Raw genomic sequence first — 23,531 nt, 5'->3', positions numbered from 1 at the left:
TGATCAGGATATTAAACTGAAAACCTTCTTTTCCAGTGAACTTAATAAAAACCATTTCATCAGATACTGAAATAGGGTTCTTTGGCTGACAAAAAAGAAACTTAAAACAACTGAAGAAAAAAACTGAATTTTTAAAAATTATTATTAGTTTTGTCTACAGAATTAAATCCTGCAAGACCCATTTCCCAAACTTTGAAAATAATGCCGTCCTTGATTACAATTAAGATAAAGCACTAATCAGTACCGATGTCAACTACAGTACTTTAAGAGAAGCAAGACTTCTTGTGCTCCTCACAGGGAAACACAGGCACATTTCCTATAAGCAACCACAAGGGCATGAAAGCTTCAAATTTTGATTTCTCTGCTCAGCAGCAACTGCATTCTACCACTGTCCCTTTGGCATATTCCCATAACTCTACTCCACTACTACCCCTTTGGCAAAGCCCCATTTCTTTCTGTCAGAGTACTGGAGCAGGAGGGAAGAGGCAGAAGGACATCTCTGCCAACCGCCACCTCTTCAGCTCCCTTACACGCACACTGGCGTTCAGATGTTTGTTACCCATTTTGCCCTATCCTTCCACGACGCGCCTGCAATAGTTGCTGTGTGTGTAGCACATTGCCAGGTGGAAAACTCCCAGCTCCGCAGAAGGACCTGTGCAAAGAAAACGCTGGGCTATCACACCACTGCTGGTCCCCCCCACAGCCTTTACAGCCGAGGTGCAATATCACTACTCACTCGAAATCCCCCTACTCCTCCGATCCACCGGATCCGGGATGGACAAGAGAGCACAGAGAGGTAAACGAGAAACTATCGGGGGAGGGGGAACGTGCAAACCCTGCCCCCCCAGATTGCGCCGAAGGCCCGGGAGTTGCGTGCACTGCTCTCCCCGTGCTCTGCAAGTTCAAGTGCAAGAGTTTCCAGGGCCCCGCCGGCAGCCCGATGCCGCTGCTAGGAGGCGGGAGCGAGGAGCCCGCCGAGGGGCCCCCCGCGGCGCCGCGGCCCACCCGGGCGGGCGGCAGCTCCTCCCCGCACACCCCCGCCCGCAAGCCGAGACCAAGCGAAACCCACCCTGCGGCTCTCCCACTACTCCAGCCCCTCGGGCGAGGGCCGGCCGGGCCGGCCGCGTACCCCTCCTCCGCCAGGGCTCGGGGCGGGACGGGCCCCGCGCTCCACCCGGGGGGAGCCGAGGGGAGACAATGAGCACGATGACTTCACCATCCAGCAATGTGAGGAGCAGCGACGGACGCCGCCGACTTCCCCCCGGCTCCCGGGACACCCCTCGGCCGCGGCTAACCCAGCCGCAGCGGGGACCCACCCGGGCCCTCTCCCACCCGGGCTCGGGCCCCCGCCCAGAGGCGGCTCCGGCTCGAAGCCTCCGCTCCACCCCTCACCCTCCGCCACGCTCAGGGCGGCGGCTGCCGGCCGCCGGCGGAGGCCCGAGGCTGGGGGCGCTCCGCTCCACCGCCGGCCCCCTCCGCGCCCCCTGCCCCGCCGCGGGGCCACCCTCGGTACCTGCGAGTCGGCGGGAAGAAGCAGCACCACTCCGCCCGCCCGGGCCCGGCCCCACGCAGGAAACGTGTGTGTGTGTGTGTGTGTGTGAGAAAGAGAGAGAGAGGAACGGAGGGGGCGGTGCTGCTGAGGCGGGGCCGGGGCGGGCCGAGCCGAGCCCGGCGGCGCGGGGCCGGGGCCGGGGCCGACTCTGTCCGCGGAGGGAAGGCGGCGCCCGAGCGGATGGGATCCGCGACGCGCTGAGCTCACGCGCACGGCGGTGCCGCCCCCTCGCCCTGCCCTGGCGGCCGTTGGGGCGGGGCGGCGCCAGCAGGCAGCACGCGTCGCGCTCCTCTCAGGGCGCTGCTGCCTTCCCGCCGCGCCCCCCGGCCGCCGGGACACAGGGAACCGGGGGCGCCTCCCCCTTCCTCCGCGCTCTGTCGGTCCTGGGCCCGGGAGTGGCCCAGCCCTGCCCTGGGGGTGCTCGGCGCCGGCAGGGCGAGAGTGGTGTCCGCTCCCCGGTGGCGCTGAGCTCGCTGGGCCGGTGCGCGGGGACTCCGCAGCGCTGCCAACAGCAGCGGCAGCAACACGAAATAATTACTATTCCGTGGGCTTCATACCCATTAAAATGTAAAAGTGCAAGGCGAAGAATGAACTACTGAGGCGTTTCCATAGGGCCATGTTGATGAATGCTGATTCACTCGCCGAAATGGCAAAGCACTGATTCCATGCTGTAAAATACAGACGTTTCTTCTTTCCGCCCCTCCTCTTGCCATTTGCAATAGAACCTGCTTCAGAATTTGCCTAGAATCCCCCAACTTTTCTTTCACGGCATGCCCCTGCCCCGTGGTGAACCGCAGCCACCCCCGGCTCCCTGCCCGCCGCCCTTCAGTACCTGAGGTCCCGGTCTGCTCCCGCCCGTGCTGCCCAGCCCGGCCATCCCCACCGCTCCGGTTCTCCGCCTGCTTTCCCTGCCGACCTTCACGCAGTCTTTCGCGGGATTCCGTCTGTCTGCGATCCTGTCGTAGCTGCTACCCGCTCCCACAGCCTGCTCGCTGCTCCTGATCTCCGCTTCTGGGCCAACTCCGAATCCCTCTCCCCTGTCCTCTGGCGTATTTTAATAAATATTTGCGTACATTAATATTACATCGGGTTTAAATCGTGTGCCTGGTTTTTGGGGTTTTTTTTTCCTTTCTCTAGTTAATCATTCATACTGACTCGTGTCATCTCTGATTCTCTGGAACTGGAGTTTATCCTGTGCGGTGCTTCCGTTAAGCTGGTATGAAACCTGAAAGCTTACTCTGGAAAAAAGTTACTAATTACCCAGCCTGTATATAACATGTGCAAATATTGTAAAATGAACAAAATGTACCACACTGTTCCTGCAGGATTTGCAATGTACAGTCAGTTAAAGGCTTGCACATACACTTACCTTTATGTGTGTGCATAGTTCCATTTAAGTCAGTAAGACTATATTCAGTACATCAAATTATGAGTGAATACAAGTCACTCTGTGGTGAGGTACTTAATCTGAAATGACAGAATAGGTGATTACAACAAACAGGGAGGGGAAGTGGAAAAGGAGGGTAACAGCAATGAGATTGTACTGGAATTTTGGTATGTTGTGTACAAACCACGGCAGTTCCTTCTTTGCTTGTAAAAGTTAGTAGCTAGGTGAGTATATAGGCTCTAGTGTCACAATCATGTACATGTCACTTAAGGCATGTAACTAGTATTCAGCTGCATAAGATAGGCAGAAAAATGTTACCTCTAACTGTTTGCAGGGTAAAGTCTTGGCCACTTTCTTATGTATGAGATTTGGTACAGAGAAATGGAATTAGAGAACTGAAGTTCATAAAATGAGGGGAGAAAAAGGAAAGGCAAGAGTGGAGACGAATGAGAGAAAGAAAACAAAGAGAAGAACAGACAGATTAGCACATAGAATAGCATGATAGGATAGGTGAACAAATTTTGACTGGAACACAAACAGCAAACCATTTTACCAACTCAAAAGTGCAACCACCAATAAAACAAAAGAACAGCAATGAGAACTGCAAAGCAACGCAGTCATGTATTACTTTCTGAATGTCCAGAGGGATTCAGCAAATCAGTACAAATATTCCAAAGTCTCTTGGCTAATGCCGGAGAACAAGAGGGGAACAGAGCCCAGGCATTTTAAAATTCTGAACTGGGAGACCACTGTGGTGGTCAGTTAATTTCTCCTTGAAGCTGATGAGGGACAAAGCAAACCTCCAGCCAGCCACCCTCCTGAGAGCTCTGCAGCAGAGAGCCTGCAGCCAGCTAGGTGCTTTGCTGCAGAAGCATTCAAAATAGCCGATTATCAAAATACAGAAAGCACAGGGAGGAATAAGAATCTTTTCTACACAAGCTGTACACAAAAACTGACAGTGGTTTGTTTTGGTGTGTAGGGAAGATATGTTTGTTTGCTTGCTTGCTTATTATTATAGAATAGGATGACAAAGAGGTATTAAGGAAAAGTAGGGGCTGCCCAAACCCTTTAACAAAGAGGAAATACCTCATGCACACTGCATTCTGTGAAGCATACAAAATTTATGAAAACAAACAAGCCTGTCTTCCCAAAACACTTTCTGGAGAACATCTAGGATTGAAACGTTCTGGGTATTTAATTCAGCTGCTGGCAGAAAAATACAAAGTATTATATCAGAATACAAAAATACTGCCCTCCAAGCAAAGCATCTGGTATGTTCTAAGAAGACATAAGCACACACAACACACCATCAAACATGGAAGGGCAGAAATCCTATCAGAATGAAGAGAGGTGAGCAGACAGGGCTGAGAAAGAAAAGTGCTTTTTCTCTCAGTGGTAGGGAATGGAGAAAGGATATGACATGGATAACCTTATCTTAATTTCGTATATTCTTCTCATAATCTATGCGTGTATGGACTGCTGGCCTCAGTATAGTTTCAGTATTTACATATGAAACACTGCTGTCTCATATGAAAGGGTACTGTAAAATCCAGTGCCTTGGACCAGAATTTCATGTGTTTATGGTCTTTTCTTTAAATGGATGTTGGAAGAGTATCAAATATGGTGGGTAAATGTTTCCATCTCTCTGATCCCACATCTGAGTCTGTCTTAGAAATCTTTATCTGAATATTCAACCATCATCTTCAACATAAAATTGGCAAAGTCATACTCTTTTTTTCAATAGATAATTTTCTATTTCCTCCACCCTCCGCCATCATCTGGTCTCCAGTCCATCATTTTTAGGGCAAAAGGAGACATCTTCAACCTTTCCCCTTTTGACACACACATTTGTGTCCCTGACCTCTCTTTCATCTTGTTCTGAAGAACACCCTTTGTTTGGGGATTCACCACCCTCCTACATTTTCCAGCTCAACTGTCTTGCCAATTTTTTTGTTTTCTGGAGAGTTTATTTTTAGCACCCCTGATTTTTCTGATCTGTCTTACAGTGTTGCCCCACAGATGGCTGCATTTGCACAAAAAGCACAGCAGAAGATTGATGTGGCAGCGGGAACAAGTGGCATAGGGAAGGAAAAGAACTGCCTAGATCAATTTTGCCACTGGAGAAAATATAATATGGAAATGCATTCTGGCTTGCAACTAAAGAAGAAAGGAAAAAAAGCCTTTGATGAAGTAAAATATCTGCAATATCCATTGATAGAAAACATGCCTTTAGACTGGGCATGTAAAAATAGGCAATACTAATACACCTCAGTATATAACTGATAAATATCCTATATATTAGTATAGCTAAGGTACAAATTGCATGGGACAGGAATAGGTGTTGAATTCTGTCAGGCTTCTGTTTACCCTTTGTGAAACATTATTTGCCATGCACTGATTTTCATCTATCCAGATTAGGATTTTCTCAAAAGGCATCATTAACCTGAAGATAAAATGAAAGGATATTTAAATACAGGGGTACGTACCATGATTACACACCTAGGATAATGGCTTAGTGTCAAATAGACCTATCTGATGTAGATGCAACCTCATGGATCTGAGTTACAAAGTGGCCAGATACCAGTAAACAATGTGCAGGCTGAGGACTTTCCAAATTATTGGCATGTCATAAAACATTAAAGATGAAGGCTTCCATAGCCATTTCAAACATCTTCGTTATCTTAGATTTACATCATCTGATCTAATCAGTTTCTGCAGTAGTCCACAAAGAAAAAGCAAGGGTAGGAAACGTAAGATATCTGGAACTACAGGCCCCAGAACATGCCTACTGCAAGAAAGAAAATCTGTTTAAATCAATTAAATAGGCTTATTTCCAGCCCCCAAAAGAGAGAATAGAAATAGTTTGAGAAATCTGGGTGCCTGAATCCAAAAAGTTGCTCTTAAACACATATCAGATGTCACTCAACTTGTAAGGCTCCAAAAGTCTGCACAAGACTTGTTCCGGTGCTTAACATTTCTCAAACACCTAAAACTCCACTTTTGGACATAATATTTAAGCTTTGGAGACTATTCTGGAAGTCAGGTACCTCAAGGTGAGGACCTGCAAGATGCACGTGTGATACCTGTGTACTTTCTTGGAACTAGCCCTTTTTAAGGGTCATTGTTATCACTGTCTGTATCCTTAGATAGCTTCAGTCTGTTAGAAAAAGAAATGAAAAATCAAGTTACAGTTAGTTATACTGTGAAAAGCAGCAACTATCATTTCTGTTGCACAACACTGTTTCCATTCTAGTCCCTTGGGTTTTCCTCCTCTGTTGCTCAGAACAGCCTGAAACTTCTGGTTTTCTGGGTTGGGAAGTTTTGTGCTTAGTCTCTGCTCAAAGGTGAAATTGTTTCTGGAAAGCTTGAGCAAGAATGTTTTTGCTGTTTTAAGTGTGAGAACAGTGGGGTAGGGGGAAAAATTACAAAAGGTAAAAGTGCTTGAGGGTTTGCTCCATATTTTCATGGTGGCACACTGACTGCACCCCAAAATCCTAGTTCACCAGTTGGCCCATTACTGCACAATCCTTCCTGGGATGACTCATCTGCAGTGTATCTACAGATTCCCTCACAAATGAACTTTGACAGGGCAGGCTGGTGAGGGAGGTGCTTGGTGCCCATGGCAGTCCCACTTCAGTGCACACCATGGCCACAGTCTGCTGCTGACAGTACAGGACCTCCAAAAGTGTCACAGCAGATCTTGTGGCCTTGTCTCTCTGCGTGTCATAGAATCATAGAATCCTAGAATGGTTTGGGTTGGAAGGAACCTTAAAGATCATCCAGTTCCAACCCCCCTGCCATGGGCAGGGACACCCTCCACTAGACCAGGTTGCCCAAAGCCCCATCCAACCTGGCCTTGAACACTTCCAGGGAGGAGGCCTCCACAACCTCTCTGGGCAACCTGTTCCAGTGCCTCACTACCCTTACAGTGAAAAATTTCTTCCTAATGTCTAATCTAAATCTCCCCTCCTTCAGCTTAAGGCCATTCCCCCTTGTCCTATCACTACATGCCCTCGTAAACAGTCCCCTCATGCCACAGTTAAGTGTCATCAGTCACTCACAGGCATTTAAAAAAATATGCCATCTGTGTGACAATGAGGGGCCAAAGGGAGCCTCTGTCACTCTATCCATGGGGTATGCAGAAGCAGAGCGTTTCTCCACAGGAGCACCTCACAGTGTCTGCTGAGATGCCTCAAGTCAACTGCAAGGAGGTCAGCAGACCTGAAGCACCCAGGGTGACAACTGCCAGCCTGGACAGCACGAGGAGGAGATTCTAGGCAGGCATGACACCACACAACCCACTGGCACCTGTGTTTGTGGCAAGTGTTGCATGTCTGGCATGAGTACTTGCCAAACAAAGACAGCAAGGGAGGTGTCCTCCTCAGCTGGACCTGTAGTGTAGAACCTCTGAGTCTCCTGTGGCCACAAAACCATCTTGTCAGCGAGCAGCACAGGCACGGGCTCTCCATGGCAGCAGGGTAGGGCCTGGCAGCCAGGGCCTGTCCCAGCACCCCAGCCCTAAGCCAGGCAGCCAGAGGGCACTGGGGCAGGCCCAGCTCTGGGCATTGGCACCTCCATGGGTACAGGCTGAGGCCAGACCGGGACACGAGCCCACAGGTGGGCCTGGCTTGGTGGGGCCCATGGCCGGGCAGGGCAGGGCTGTGGGAGCTGGAGGTTGGCCTTGCTGCAGCACCACTGGTGCAGGGGCTGACAGCCCCAGGAGCTGAAATAAGGTCCCTGGGCAGGGACAGTCAGGGCTGTGGGTGCCCTCAAGGCCCTAACACATCCTTATGCAGAGACTCCATATGGCTTTGACCATCCCTGACTTCAAGAAGAGCTGGCACAAGCAGAGCTCTGGTGGGAGCGTTTGTCTGTGCAGTCACGTTGTTGGAGGAAAAGGACAGAGGTGGGGGTCAGTGAGGAGTAGTTGCCTTTAGTCCCTGCTTAAAGCACACGTGGTTTCTGATACAATGGCTAAGTCTGTGAGACCCAACAGACAAGCAGTGGTAGGACACAGGACCTCTGTACAGGGAGAGCTTTCCAGAACTGCGTTGTCCTTCCTGGCCTCACCAGGGCAGACTGGCCTTTTGTGGGGGAGAGTCGCTTGCTGTGCTTGGGGAGCTGCAAGCACAGCTCTACCAGGTTGTCTAGCTTGCAATAAAACATCCTGCAGCCCCAGGTGCTGCTCAAAGGTGGAGGAGACAAACAGGAGGAGACAAGCAGAGCACTCTGAGGCAGCTTGGTCCTCCCCAGCATCAGTGTGTGAATTCTGTATGCCATGTACAGCCACTCTCCTCTATGCACTGAGGCCACTGCCAAGGTGGTAGTTTCACCACAAGCATTGCACTTATGACCATGCCTGCCATCCTGCCAACATCTCCGGCAAGTTTGCTATTTACTGTGATTGCTCTCAGCGTGACCCTCATGAAGCAGCAATTGTGGCCTTTACCTCTTGCCCAGAAGTCTCCTCTGTTGTCTGTCCTTCCTCAGGCTTGCCAGGAGCACGCCTCCCAGACCGCCGCTGGGGTGAAGTAGGAACCTCTTGCTTCCTTGCATGAAGCTGACTCCAGGGTTGAGCCAAGCCCCTGTATCCATACACAAGGTTGCAGTGCTGGCCCTGAGGGCACAAGTATTTTCAGGAGACATCCTCCAGTGGGGACCTGAAAGAAATCACAGCAGAGGAATGGCAACAGAGCTATTTCCAGCACTATTATCGTCAGCTGCAGATCCAGCCCTGATGGGAATCTTTTCACTTACATATGCAAGGAAGGAAGCTGAACCGACAGATGATCCATGAAGTGTTTGGGCTGAGACTTCAAGGGCAGCCCCTGCAAGCTCCAGGCCTGGAGAGACAGGAAGGAAGTGCATCCCAGAAGCTTCTTCATTCTAGGTCCATAGCAGTGAGTCTGCACACTGAGAAGGCTTGTGAGGGGTGAGAAGGCCACAGGAGCATTATGAGAGTCATTTCGTCTTTTAGTTTGCTTAAAGACCAACTTCATGGGTAAAAGGGCATTTTAAATAGCTTTTTTCCAACCTATTAATATTTGGTTTGGAATTTGAAGTGCTTCTGTCTACTTTCTAGCTCCTCTCTGCATTCTTGAAGCATTTGACATCTCAGATTCTTGTCTGCACAGGGATGGTTCTGGACCCATGAAAGGCAAGAAGTGACCAGGTTCATTGGGAAAGTCTAGGGTTTTTGCTATCCATCAGCAATTTAACTGCATTGTTGCATAACATTCCTGGGAATATCTTGGATTGGCTACAGACCATGGTATCTGGGAGAGGATCAGCTGTGTGTGGTTGAGAATAGGCAGTGGGTCTTTATCTGTAACAGCTTCCATGCTAACAGCCTTCTGGATCAGCTATGGGATAATCCTCTGAACCACATTTTGCAGAGTCTTGTCCAGTTCAGTCTCTTTATGAGGCTTAAAACCATAGGACTAGAAAACATATTATGCAGTGTGTACATGGGGGACTGTATGTGCACTTGCATTGATGGCAAAGTGAGGAAAATGCTGTCATGCGTTTTCTTCTTCCTGCTGTTCAACAAGGTCCCCAGGAGCTGGCCCTCCATCTGGCTTCACCTTTGCTATGGATACAGCTCTTGGATGGTGTGACGACTTTGCCTGTCCTTCTCAAAGAGAAAACATTTAAAGTATATTTAACATATGCTTTAGGCCACAGTAGTTAATTTCTAGAACCAGGTGTCTTGAATTAGCCTCTTTCATCATAGAATTTGCCTACTGTCCCAAACTAGTCAAGGCAGGAATCAGTGGATTTGGCTCCTCTGAGGCCTGTGTCTGCTTCAAGTTCTGCAGAAGGGTACTATGTGTGTTGGTGTTGCTTCTTTTTTTTTTTTCTTGGCTTGCCTTCACAGTGTTTCTTTCCCCCTGATTCCTTTCTATTTTTGCATTAGATCAGCTAAACACATGACACCTAAGATTTCACTCACTCTGTCCCCCCTCTACCCCCCGCACTCAAATCTGGCCAAGATACACAGACGGAGATTTCCTCTCACCCAAGGGTAATGAGTCACAAAGTCTGGACAATTAGAAGGAAGGGTTAGGGTTTCACCTGCCTCTTGGGAGATCATTTTCTCCTTCAGATACCATTCCTAATCCTATACTCACTGCAGATGCAGTCTACCACAAGACCTGCAGAAGTGAGTCCTCTCTAGAGACTTCAGTGCAACTCATCACTTTCTGGAAGGTGTTCCTGCACCACATTTATCCCTAAAAGGTTAGAACTGACACTTGACACTGAAACTTGTTAATATTTTTTTGGTGTGTGTCTGTGTATGTTTCAAGTTCTGATAAAGTTTAACTGCTGATATAGTCCAGGTTTCTATTTGAAGCAACAAAAGGGCAGCCGTGCTGCTCAGCAAGCAGGCTCTCTGACATTGTTGTGGGGTTTATCTATAACGCAGGGTATGTAGATGCACCTGGGCTAGCACTAAATGGGTTCAGCTGGCTGTGCAACCACAGAGCACAGAGTCCAGTGAAGAAGAACAGCTCACCAGCCTTGCAGGCTGGTAAGTGCTCTGTGCTGTTGCAGCATTAATGCTGAGAGTAGCTGAGTCAGTTGTGATCTTGAGGTCCTAGTCTTGCAATTGCTGCTTGATTGTTCTGTCCTTCACTTCAGTAGGGAATGCTGAGTTAGAACAAAGCAAAGACTATGAGATTTGGTACAAAATTATTTCCTGGAACAGTAACTGGCAACACACGTCTCTGCTCATGTGGAGGTATTTCTGCAATGCCAGAAGTGTGTGTTTTAAGCTTCACGCCACCCCAGTTCACCATCTATTTAGCTGTCAGATCTGGGCCCTACAATATAGGATCTGATGTTACTGGTGACTGAAATTCCTTATTACACTCAGATACTTACCTGACATTTATGAAAAGCTGGATGAGTTTATGATCAATAAGAAATTCATGTAACTACAGAGCTGAAGAAGACAATAAGCAAAGGATGCAATCTATTAACCACAGACCAGGGAAGAATTTGCACCTCTATATGTGCATTCAGTCTTCATAGTACAGCAGTTCCTCTGAAGCCTCTGATATTGCCCATTGCTAGAGACAGGGCTTAATGGAGTAATTACCTTAGTCATAATGACAGATACTCCAATGCCATCAGTTTAAATCCTTTTCATAGTACTGAATTACAGCTTGACAGCAGAGATCTCATGACATACTCCTGCTTCTGATTCCCCACCTGCCTTGTGACAACTGTATTGCTTGGTTACAAGAAAAAAACAACATAAATGCCTAAAAGGAAGACAAAATGACAATAAACTTATTTTTATGAATTCCTTAGATTCTTTACCATTTCCTATTTGCTTTCTGTATTTTTTGTTTTTCCTTTTTGCAGGATTTTACATTTATTGGGACTGAATCTTTTCATTGCTTGCAACTCCCCACTGCTCTGATGTGATCACTTTCTAGTTTGCAATTTCTTTCTGTGTGCTGCTAGCAGTTAGGATCCAGTGGCAGCGTTAGCATTTTACTAGGTTGCAATTAACACCAGTGAAACACCTCCCCATCCAAAAAGTGAGTTTGAGGTAGTTGTCAAAGGTATGGAGGGGTGGATGCTTATTTTGGTTGTGTTGACATAAAAGGAAAAAAATCTCCAGCTCACGGATTGGGTTCCTATCATCTGGCAATAGGAATGCATGAAGACTGGTTTTTTTTTTTTGTTTTTTTTTTTTTTTTTTACTTACCATGGTGAGACAAAACACTTGGAGCCTGAGCACCTGCAGTTAGGATATAAAGGATGTACCATACTGTTCTGAGGACTGGAGATACTTAAACAGTTTATATTCTGACACTGAAGTCATAGGTTAATGTAAACATTCTATCATATATCCAAGGCATGCCATTTTCCCATGACATACTGTAGCCTCATGTCAACTAGCTGTCTGTGAAGAAGCTGTATGAATCACCTTCTGGCTGCATCTGTCTGTCTTCTTTCAGTGTAGAGAAAGCACAGATTATGATCTTAGATTCATGCTTGAATCTACCACTTGAACAGTTAAGGTTAGGTAAGACGAATTCTGCCCTCAGATTAGTGAAATACCAGAAAAGATATCAAATGTTCCTTTTTTCCTTCCTCCACAGCATTACTAAAAATCTAGACAGTGATTCTTGCAGAATTATTTGGTATAATAAATGCTCATACTTAAAAGCAAAGTGCTATAATTAGTCAGTGATGATAGCTTACATAGTTTAATTTGAAAATAAACTCTTATCGCATTTCTAAGACCCTTAAACCAATTTCTCCACAGCTGGAGGATTCTGTCAGCCAGATCACAACAGACAATTGGAGGGAAGCAGTGAGGGCTCTTTGCAAGGATATTTTTGCTGTGCCAGTTGGTAGGTTTTATTCCTCTTTATTGCACATGAAATCTTGATTTAGAGCTTGTGCAGTACCAGAGATGTGTAAGGGACGCTACAGCCAAGTAAAAGGCATTGAGTGTGCCCCATGTGGGATTAAAGCACATCAGGACTAATGGAGGGTTAGAATGAGTAGAAGGAGAAAGTACAAGATCACAGGTCTTCGCAACATGCCAAACTGTCATTTTTACCCTTTTCAGAGTCCCTTTTTCCTGAAGGATCCAGGCTGAGCTATAAAGCTTACTAGAAGGGAGGTAGGGCTCCCCAAAAAAACATTTGCATCTCCTGCTTGGAGAGAGAGGAAGGGGCTGGCATGTGTGGGATGCAGCTGGCATGGGCGCCCAGACCCAACAGCTCGCAGGCATTGGCTCTGCCTGTGCAGCTGTTGAGGGGCTCGAAGCCAGCCTTGGAGAGAAGTGCTAGGGCTGTTAAGCAGTGAATAAACCAACAGTAAGAGATTTTCCATGATTCCCTGCGGTTATAGCTGAGGCTTCAAGGGAGTGAATGATATAAAAACAGGAGACAGAATGCTACTCTGGAGCATCAGTTCATCACATTTCTGAGTCCGAGCCCATGTTCCCTGTGCAGAAGCCAGAAAAGAATAATTCTAAACATATTGCTAAAAACAAGAATCACCCTCAATACTGATAGGTTAGGAAGAGCCCACAGAGGAAAGTGTTAACATCCTCATAACGTTATGCCCATGATGGCCTGTTTTCTTTTTGTCTTACTGCTAAGCAAAATACGGGATGCATAAATAGAAACACTGAATATAGACTGCAGGAGATTATTTTAGCACAGTATGAAGACATGATGCCAGTAAACCTGTAATTTGAATATATATTTTTGTTGCAAGATCTAGTGTTCTGTTTTACACATAGACACATACATAACAAGAGCAATGAGGCTGTCAGTTCTGGCCATCTCAGTAGTATTGCAGAAATCTGAAGAAGACAAAATGTTGCGTTCAGTTGAGAAATCAATTTAAGCAAAATGCTTAGAGAAAATAGATTGTTATCTATAGAAAAGCGGAAATTAAGGGCAAGTGGAACTTTACTAAAGTATGCCCTGCTTTGGAGAAAACAGACAAGTTCTAAGCCACAAACAGAGTTGAGCTTAAACAAATTGAGCAATTAAACTTGTTGAGCTAGTTTAATTGCAAGAAGAATAATCCATAATATCTACATATTATGTTTCCTGAAACTAGAATGGACACTAGCAGAATATAAGGTACTTTTATACCAACTGTCAGAGAAATATTCGCAATAATGCTTGTATGAAATGAAGTAGCAGGGCAACAAGAAAACCATATGATATGTTTTAAGAGGAGTTAGGCAAATCTTTGGGCATCCAAACTGACTAGTGCTCCTGCTGCTAAAGAAAAGCATCTAGTTGTACCTTCTGGGCATTTTCCATTTCAAAGTTCCTTCATCCCTATTGCCCAAGGCTCTCTTCACATTAGAGTGTATCAATGGGCAAATTTTTGGTCAATAAATAAACCTGATCATTTAGTATATATCTAATCCTAGTGCCATTCTCTAGAGCCAGGTAAATGAAAGACAGCTTGAAAACAGCTGTATGGAAAAAAGACTCTTTCCTTCCCTTCTTTCATATGCACAAATAGGCTTAGAGGAGAGTGTTGAAGGCATTTACTCTCCCTTGGGAAATACGGGGAGCTGTTCCAACTGGCTTGGCCAGAGTTTGCCTGAGCACAGCCCTGCCATGCACCCTCAGTTCTCTGCAGCTTGGTCACTTCCCCAACTCTTATGTCCCTTCCAATTTAATGAGATTACTTTCCCTTGGTGTTTTGCAGGTTTTTGCTGTCCATTCTTGTTTTTCAAATGAATAATCATGTTATTAACATCTTATCCAAAAGGCCAAGACTTTAGTACAGCTTTGGAAATACTGCACGCTGTGAGCTTTCATTTGCCTGTTGTTTGCACCTGCCTTTAGATAAAAAAACCCCGTAACTTAACCCATATAATACTCTACTAAATATCCTTCCTGGCACAACTAAAGATAGTGTCTCAGTGTCAGTGCACAGAGCAAGAGTGAGACCGATTCTTTTCAATCTGTCCAGAAATTTCCAACTGCAATCTATGGAGAGCTGCCTGGTGGTCCCCACAGACTCGTCTGGTCACATGTTGCTGGCTCCTCATCTTTTCCAGCTGCTAGCTTCTAATAAAAGCAGGGGGAGAGCAGTATTCCACAGAAATAATGAATATGGCTGTCCCAAGGGTATTATGTCAATGTGTACTGGACAAAAGATGATCTCCACAGCCCTGAAAGCAGGGGAGACAGAGTTTGCAAGACAGTTTCTATGTTGACCTGTGATCTACCATATGAAAAATTTGGACATTTGCATGGTCTTTTAAGTCCTAGTTCAATTAACTTCTTCAGGGCCATTCTTTACCCTCATCTTCCTCCCTACAGTTGCAATACATGGTTATAAAGCACTTTTCCTGTAAATCTAGATCTCTGGAAACTACATGTAGGATAAGATCCTTAGCTCCTGAGGCAGAGCCATTTCTCTGCCAATGCAGGACTTTTCAATAGTCCTAAATCTAATTACTTTTCCAGTCGAGTTTAAAATTTTCTCAAGAATTCAAAGAAAACTGTAGGCTGTATGAATAAGCCTAGCCAAATGGGAATTGTCTCTGACTAAAGGTCAGGTTTGGCCTCTAAAGAACAGCCTGTGTAGTAATGAATGTTTGGCTCCCTTGAAAATTGCAATTGTATAGAAATGTCACAAGAATACATGTATCTTTATTTAAAGAACTGGGTTTTTTTACTGGGTTGCTTAAAACCACATGACTGAGGTATTTTACAATGCAGCTGTTACAGATGACTCCGACATAACCTCCTTTACAATCAAAGGGAGGCATGGAAAGTAACAAATCTTCAGATAAGAGAAAAATCAGTTGTAGCTGTGCTTAGGCTTGTCACTTTCTGTTTTTCAGAACATGACATGGGTCACATCCTGCCCTTGCACCCATGGGACCGCACTGCAGGCTGGAGACTCAAGGGGCTCAGCCTGGATCCACACGCAACCCACCGAGGAGCTGCCTGGGGCTCAGCATCCTGACAACCCACTCACCTCCAAGCACTGAAGTCAGAGAGACCCCCTTTCATGCTACTCAGTCAGTGCCCCACACCAAATTCAAGGTCCTATTTAATGAAATTCTCTCTGTATCTGTCTTCCTGTCCTGTTTCATGCCTTCCTCTCTAGAACAAATCCTGACCCTGGCATGTCCTTAGGGCTACAAGACATCTATTTTAGCTAAAATAAAACAGAGAAGAGAGACTCAAGTGCCTACTACTGATGAGCAAATAGCTTTTATTCCAAAAGAAAACATGATGCGAGAAAGTATCCTTCGGACAGAGAATTGCGGAGACATATCAGTGGATGTTCACACTCAGCATGGCACTTACTACTACCGTTTTGACAATTATCACCTCCCGGCATAAGCCAGGGCTGCTGAGCTGATACAGAGCTGTCTCTCCCATGGCGGAGGGTGCCAGCAAGGTTAAATGTACTGCTGAAGGGCAACATCTTTCTGATGTGCCACTGGAGCAGAGCCGTGGCCAGCCTCAGCCTCGTATTCCCCCAAAAAATCCCTCGTCTCAGGCAGCTCCACACCACTGCTCTTCCCTCTCACCCCAGCGCCGTTGTCTCCCCAGAGCACAAGCCCCACTTCTCACTAGTTCTGAGCAGCAGATGCTTATGATGCCAGCCCGAATGCTTGCTAATGGTGTGAGCACGTCCTATGAAACAGTGCTAGCCACAGTCAAGGACATGCAGTTATAGCTTCTCCTTGTAAATGACTGTGTAGAGAGAGGGAACTTTTAGGAAAGGAAATGAAAGTAGCAAGGTGGATGGCCAGGCAGAGATGCTGGGGTCAGACAGGGAGAGGCAGCGTGTTATATCCTAGGAAGAATGCGATCGAAACTGCTGGGACGGAGTGTGCTTCAGGCAGATTGCTCTCTTACTCCAAAGTGTGGTTGCATGGCTGTAGCAGGTGTCAGTGAACAGCTCTACTTGTTGTGTGACTATTTGCTATTTCAGCCCACCGCAGACTCGGGGTAGAATTACCTAAATGCTCAATATTTGCATTTTGAAATATTCTTTTAATTCCACAACCATAAAGCCTGGAGATTTTACAGTTTTGAAAATGAAACAGAACCATACAGTAACTTGCAGACACACATAATAGCTTTTTACAGGAGGTTATAGACAATTTTCTGACTACAGTTAAGCTGTAATGAATGTAAAAGAACACACACTGGCACACAAAAAAGGGAGGAAGAAGGCAAAAGAAAACCTATTTACTTTTAAAGGCCTGTTGGCAGCTAACGTAAGATCAAAATTTAGGTTTTGAAAACCAGTACATTTTTACCAGGCAAAATCTAATGAGACTGATTTTTAAACAACTTAGCACAATTACATTGATTGCAAGAGCAATTTGGGTAATTACATGTGGAAATGACCATAATTAGCCAGAAATGAGTAAGAACCTTGCAAATGTTCCCATATACAAGATTTTCTTCATCTTTCCATGAGATGTTCAGTGCTTACTACAAGCTCCTTTCTTTAAGCCAATAAAAAGGTGTGGTTAGATCAAAGAAAAAGTCTGTTGTATGTTCATAAATGATATGTCAGAATCCAGATACCTAAAAAAACCCAAACTTTGGGGAGAGTTCTGAATTATTACACATGACTGTCGGGATTTTTTGAGAAAGACTGGGTGTCCGTTGTTACAGTAGCAGTGCCCAGTGACACATGAAGTGGCATTTTGGCATGCAAATGTGAAGGGGAAGAAATCGTGCATTTTGCATTGACGTTCTTCCTGGCATTGTGTCAAAAAGTTAATTTCAGTGTGGTAAGAAGAACAAAGAACAATTTTAGGAAGGGTTTGATATTTTATTCATATTTAGATTAGGTCCGGAGAGATGATGAGAATGTTAATTGGTCTTTCTGAAGAGACAGACGTTCTCACCAAGAAGAAAAATCATCTCAAGCAATTTGGTCTTTTTTCTTCATTATTCTTTTTTCTCTTTTAATCTCCTCTACATGAAGCTAAAGAGAAGCTGAAGAAAGTCAGGCAAAATGGCAAGAAAATGAGCACAGGACAGAAGAGACTTCAGCAACAGTCAACTGATGAAGGGAATTCTGCACAGCAGGAACAATAGTCAAAGCATTTCTATCTTTCTGGATAGAAATTAGTTGGCTAGAACCTTTCATAATTGTTTATGATCTATTATTGTTGTTGTTATCACTGTAGATCTCTAAAGAGAGAGGAAAGTAGCCGATGGGAATTTATGGCAACTTTAGAGAGAAAATGGTGACTCTGTAGAAACTTTCCCTGTTAAAAAGTCACTATGGGTGGTTGTAAGAATCTTCTCTGTTTAAACGAGTGGTCCTGGTGATAAAGGCTTCCCAGCAGAATGCTCAAAATAGCAGTCTGAAGTGACTGTCTCTATAAAACTCAACATACTGTGAGCAGAGGTGTGTGTTTGGCAAAACTCACCCCGCTGTTGATCAAGACAGTGAACTTCCTCTGTAAAATTCACACATGGCCCAACTGGACAAGGTTTGTAAAATAAATACAACAAAGTAGATTAGCTTTACAGCTCTAACCAAGAGGTGGCAAAACCAGGGAGTACTGTGCCGAAGCCCTGTTGTTCAGCTCTGACAGGCTATCTCCTAGATTAATATCATTTTTCCAATGTTCAGTGTTATTTCAGTTGGCTACAGTACTCTTGTTTCCTGGTGTTGTTCCATCTCTGTTAATGTTTTGTATCTGTCTTTTGACTATTTTTTCCACTGAGCTCGCCTGCTTCCTTAGTGTTGCTACTAAACATGACACAGGAGCCTGGTTGATGTTTTTGGGGGCTGTTGACTTTGCTAGGACCTGATGCCCAGCTCTGTCTCACCACGTCTGGCTTGACCTAGTCCTCATAGCCTGAGGAAGAAGAGTAGCCATGTGTCCTGGTTTTGACTGAGATACAGTTAGTTTTCTTTCTAGTAGCTGGTATAGTGCTGTGTTTTGGATTTAGGATGCAAATAATGTTGATAACACACTGATGGTTTTAGTTGTTGCTAGGTAGTTGTAGTGTCTACACTAGCTCAAGAACTTTTCAACTTCTCACACCCTGCCAGGTGCACAAGAAGCTGGGAGAGCACAGCCAGGACAGCTGACCCAGCCTGGCCAAAGGCATATTCCCTGCCGTGTAACATCATGCTCCATATGTAACTTGGGAAGCTAGCCAGGAGGTGGGATTGCTGCTTGGAAACAGACTGGGCATCAGGGGTTTTATTCCCTTCTACATGTGGTGAGCAATTGTGTGTGTGCATCACTTGTTATATATATATAAATTATTATTATATATTTATGATTATTATTGTTGCTGTTATGTGTGGTGCTTAGTTACCAGCTGGGGTTAAACCACAACACCATGTCATAACCTGATGTGAAATATGTGTTATGATAGCAGAGGGCAAACCAACCCCACATGAATAGGATGAGTAGTAACACTACCTGCTGTTGTAGCTTCTCATCTCGAGGTAAAGAAATTATAGACAAGGAGTGGAAGTGAGAAACTATTTAGCAAGCCTTCCTCCCAGGCACTCCTCACTGCTCTCCCTACACCCTGCCGAATGTTGCAGACCGGCTGCAGTCAAAGCAGAGCCGTTTGCAGGGGGCTGAGGACAAGGACATCTCTGCTCAGTGTGCCCTACACAGTGGGGGGTAATGGCCATCTGGCCTAACAGCCCCCCACCAAGAGGCAAGCCCTGACTCGTCTGGGGCTGTGGGATGACTGCTTGTCTTTGGGAAGCTTTTTCTGCTCTTCAGCTCTCTCGCCAAATAAATTCCTGTTTGGTCAAGTTCATCTGTTTGATTTTCCTTCGCAGATGTGACATGCTGGGCACTTAGGTAGGAAAGGGATGGTTTTGCTCAAAGACTGGCTGGGGGCTTGAGCTGATGTTTCCTTGATAACCCCTGAGAGCCTGGCAGATGGGTAACGATGTTAGTCTCTGAGCTGGAAACATTTATGAAAAGAATTATATGTGGTGGGAGACTGGGCTTGATGACCTCACAGGCTCAAGCCAGTTGTGCAGCCCTCTCCTCTCCTCGCCTCGCCTCGCCTCGCCTGTCCTCTCCTCTCCTCGCCTGTCCTACCAAACTTCTTATGTTGTAGTTGATGCTACAGTCTCTGAAGAGGCAGAAAATGCATCATTGGTGATAGTGAGGAAGCAATAAATGCCCTTGTGAATGTCTTGGGCTGTAATGATCCACAGACCAGCATACATATGGGCTAAATTTGGTTCTGGCTTCTGCTGTCAGAGGAATGAGTTCAACTAAATTTTTCCACCTGGGTAGGATGTGATACCTGAAGAGAGTTGTCTGTCTATGGATACTATTTAAATGTATAGTAAGATGGAGTACAACATTGTGATTTAAGTAAAAAATGTTAATTTAAAAGACAATGCTTAGTTTGCCATTTCAGGGACTGAGTGGATCAGAGCTACAGCTGACCCATGACTGTGTGACTCCATCAAAGAGCTATTATGGTACATACCAAAAAGGGGCTGGCTTCAGGGCTATGATTACTTTTGGCCCATATTATCTACTCTTACTTTGCAAATGAAGTGAGTCTGCTCGTAAAGTAAACATCCAGCATGCTCCATAAAAGACTTGGGAAGCAACAATGCCTGCCTGAAATGTGCTCCCAAGTAGCTCAGTTTCATATGTAGGTGTGGATAGCTCATTTATGGACTGCTTGGGATACGTCAGATGTATATTATATCCTCTTTTGTTAAAGTGCCACTGAGTCTGGCCCAGCCGTTTAAAACTCAGCCCCTGCGTAGTCGACGGTGATCATTTTCACCATTTGCTTTAGCAAACTTTCATAACCTGGAGAGGTTCGACTGCAGTTAGCTTCAGCAGTGTAAAATTAATTACTTTTGTATATTCCTGTGCTGTAAGTACTGGGTGCAGCTACTGTGCTGTAATATTAGATTAAACTGAGTACATTATTAGCTTTATCAATGATTCATTACAATCTTAATGCCAAATGAAAGGACACAGAGTACCCATTTATGAGTGTGCCTCTAGCAAACACTGCAACACACACAGGTGCTTTTTTTGGAAATGCCTTTATCAAGGAATATAAAGTAGTAGAAATTTCCTGAGTTGAGTACATGTGTTTCAAGTAGATTATATCAGAAATATGAACACACACCCCTTTCCCCACATTTAACTTCAGACAGAAGGCAAGGTGCTTAAGATGGGACTCCAAGCCGTATGTTCCAGGCAGCCAGGATTAATACAAAATCTGTGTGACAGCAGACAACTGCAGACTGAGAGCTAGACCATTTGTAACACTGATTGACAACTGTGCTCCTGGAAGTCTGTGTGAAGGCTGGAGCAACTGAATATAGCTGTGAAATAAGGTTGAATGAAGAAGAGGAACTTGCAAAGTCTCTCGGAAGCATGTGGCATTTCAGTGATTGCCTCCCCTCAGCCATCCCCTTCCTGTCTTCCCCCCACATTTTGGAAGGAGCTGTCTCCTGGATTCATTGGTCCTTCTGTTTCCTCCACTGAAAAGTCATTCCTCTTTCACTTACCCCTTCATAGCAGGTCCTGAAGGAAGGGTGGGCACTTTTAGTGCTATTAATATGTAGAGAAATGCTGACCAATAACAGAGTAAAGAGAACATGGGAATTTTTCTCTTCCTTTCTCTTTTGGGTCAGGATCAGAAGGTGTATTTCAAAGAGCAGACTTCAGCTGGTACAGATGGAATACACAATGTCAAGGCTTCCCAGTCTTTTTGAAAGCCAAGGCACTGGCTTGTGATATGTACACTTATTAACAACTGTATATTCACCCCTGTGGGCTTGAATCAGATCTTACTACACCCCAGTTTGTCACTGGTATAACCACTGAGTTCAGTTAAATTAGTCTTTATTTACAGTGGTGAGTATGAAGAAAGGCAGGTTTGCTAAGTACAGCAGATCAGACGAAACCAGTCTTTTTCTTCAAGGGAGGCATTAGTCACCACTGCAGGCACTTTGATTTGTTAGTCTCTACACAGCACAAGCAGGCTTTTGAGACAGCAAGAGTGTTTGTGTGGGTTTCCTGGGACGTTCAGCAATCTTGTAAACCCTTGTGTTGGTTTTGGTAAGCTTGGTTAAAATAGGTAATTGTCTGCTTCAAAAATGAAGCAATGAATCTCCAGAAACAAACCACACTAGAGGTTAGAAGCAAGGGTTGCTGTGTGCGCGACTGATGAGGAACTACATATGTCCCAAGAATAGCCCACAGCTGTTTACAGGGCATCTCTATTCGGACCCAAAGGATGGGAGTAGTGCCATGTGTCTCAATACACACGTATGATAAATATTACTGACTGGTAGCCATTTGAATGCGCCCGACAGAGCTCAAAGACCTCCTGAGAAAATAAATAGTTATTAATGATAACAATTACATTGCTTAGGTCTTTGGAACCCTGCTGGGGTCCTCTGACCCAGGACCAGGAGATTCAGTAAACCATGAGTAAGAAAATTAAACTTCCTGTGATTAGGTTTCATTTCACTGTAGACAAATCTGTATTTCTACTGGAAAACATTTAGGGTTTAATGACTCAAAAAGAACTGAAAACTACTGAGTACCACTTTTGCCATTTGCAGATGAGAGTAAATGACATTATATAAATGAGAAATCTAAATCATCAGAGTTAGATATTTAGCCCAAATGACCAGAATCACAGAGTGGTTGAGGTGGGAGGGGACCTCTGGAGCTCATCTGGTCCAAGCCCCCTGCTCAAGCAGGGCCACCAAGAGCCAGTTTGGACTGTGTCCAAATGGCTTTTGAATGTCTCCAGGGATGGAGATTCTACAACCTCCCAGAGCAGCCTGTGCCAGTGCTTGGTCACCCTCACAGTGAAAAAGTGTTTTCTTATGTTAAAACTCATACATTAAGTCTCAATTTTCATGCAATGCACATACAAATCATTTTGGAAACTAAAAAATCAGGTTTTGTTCTCCCTCCTTCAAAACTGAGTAAGCAAATTTCTACAAAATTTCTACAAAAGACAAGTAAATAGAAGAAATTTAAAACTCATTTCCCATTGAAATGCTTCTTCGAAACATTTTCAGCCAAACCTAATTAGAAGGGTAATTTTCTAGAAGCTTTCAGAAAATTTGCCCATTCTTTTCACATACATTATTGCAATATCACTGCACTTCACCTTATGCATGGAGCATCCCCCTGAAGAAATCTGGAAGATCTTGTCTTTGATATGCCTCTCAGCTCTCTGATGCTACGATGCCAGCAGGAAAACCAGCCACTGTATATTAGCTAGGCTTCGAGTCAGCTGGAGAAAGGCAGTGCTTTGTTTAATACTCAAGACATATATATATATATGAAACATATATATATATATATAAAAAAAATAATTCTGTAGATATGCTATGCATATACATATATATTTAAAATGCTGAGTATTTAAATCTGCACATATGTAACATATATGTATATATAAATGCATTTTTGTGTGTGTGTGTGTGTATATATATATAAACACACAACCATATGCATTTAAGCTTATTTTATTTCTCCTTCATCCTCTTCCTTCTAAGTCTCCTTAGATTGTAAGCTTGCTGGATCAGATGCTGTGCCTGTAGTGGTGCATCTTGTCTTAAGGGGGAAATGAGAGTATTCCTGTAATATAAATACCAATTTACAACCCAATTCTGTGTTCAAAGAATACTAAGGCTGCAAAGTCAAGCAGCCAAAGGTAGGAAATACCAGGATTAGAAAGTTCTGTGCCACTTTAATTCAGTCTCCTTTGTGTACTGCTAATTACCTGATCATATATTCTTTTTCCTTTTTCATTGCCTCAGTGTATGAAATGTGCAGTACTAAGTTATTGAGCAACAAGGCAAGATTGGTTTTCCCCTGGCTGTTCCACATGTGGATTTACATCCTAGTTACTGCATGCTGGTCAAACCCCGCTACTGAGAATAAATTGTTGTTTCCTCATTTCTTTATTATCATTGGTGCTCATCTCTATCGCCTTGGAGTGCCTCATGAGTTTCTGTTCACAACATCCTCTCTTTGGTAGGAGTATGTCCATCGCTGATGGCAAACTGAGCTAGATTAAGGTAAGGTAGATTTGATTTGGTAAAATTGAGATA

At 44.8% G+C, this 23,531-nt stretch overlaps 2 protein-coding genes across 7 annotated transcripts in view; both read right to left on the bottom strand.

Moving 5' to 3' along the window:
- Positions 1-3,668, bottom strand: part of RNF19A (ring finger protein 19A, RBR E3 ubiquitin protein ligase) — a 60,982-nt gene extending 57,314 nt beyond the window's left edge. The window contains exons 1-2 of one of the 6 annotated variants that reach the window (XM_075743603.1): positions 1,514-1,629; positions 531-652 (exon numbers count right to left, since the gene is read on the bottom strand). The gene's annotated coding sequence lies outside the window, so the exon portion shown is untranslated. Of the gene's footprint in view, positions 1-530; positions 653-1,513; positions 1,722-2,468 lie in introns of those variants that run through there. The other 5 variants (XM_075743604.1, XM_075743602.1, XM_075743607.1 and 2 more) reach the window with 5 other exon arrangements.
- A 4,380-nt stretch (positions 3,669-8,048) lies between these two features.
- Positions 8,049-23,531, bottom strand: part of ANKRD46 (ankyrin repeat domain 46) — an 84,097-nt gene continuing 68,614 nt past the window's right edge. The window contains exon 4 of the mRNA XM_075743621.1: positions 8,049-8,599. Within this exon, the coding sequence (XP_075599736.1) occupies positions 8,575-8,599 (25 nt within the window). The 3' untranslated portion in view covers positions 8,049-8,574. The remainder of the gene's footprint in view (positions 8,600-23,531) is intronic.

This window comes from Balearica regulorum, chromosome 2 (genome assembly GCF_011004875.1).
Source record: "Balearica regulorum gibbericeps isolate bBalReg1 chromosome 2, bBalReg1.pri, whole genome shotgun sequence".
Classification (NCBI taxonomy): domain Eukaryota; kingdom Metazoa; phylum Chordata; class Aves; order Gruiformes; family Gruidae; genus Balearica; species Balearica regulorum.
This window is presented reverse-complemented; position numbering and strand designations above follow the sequence as displayed.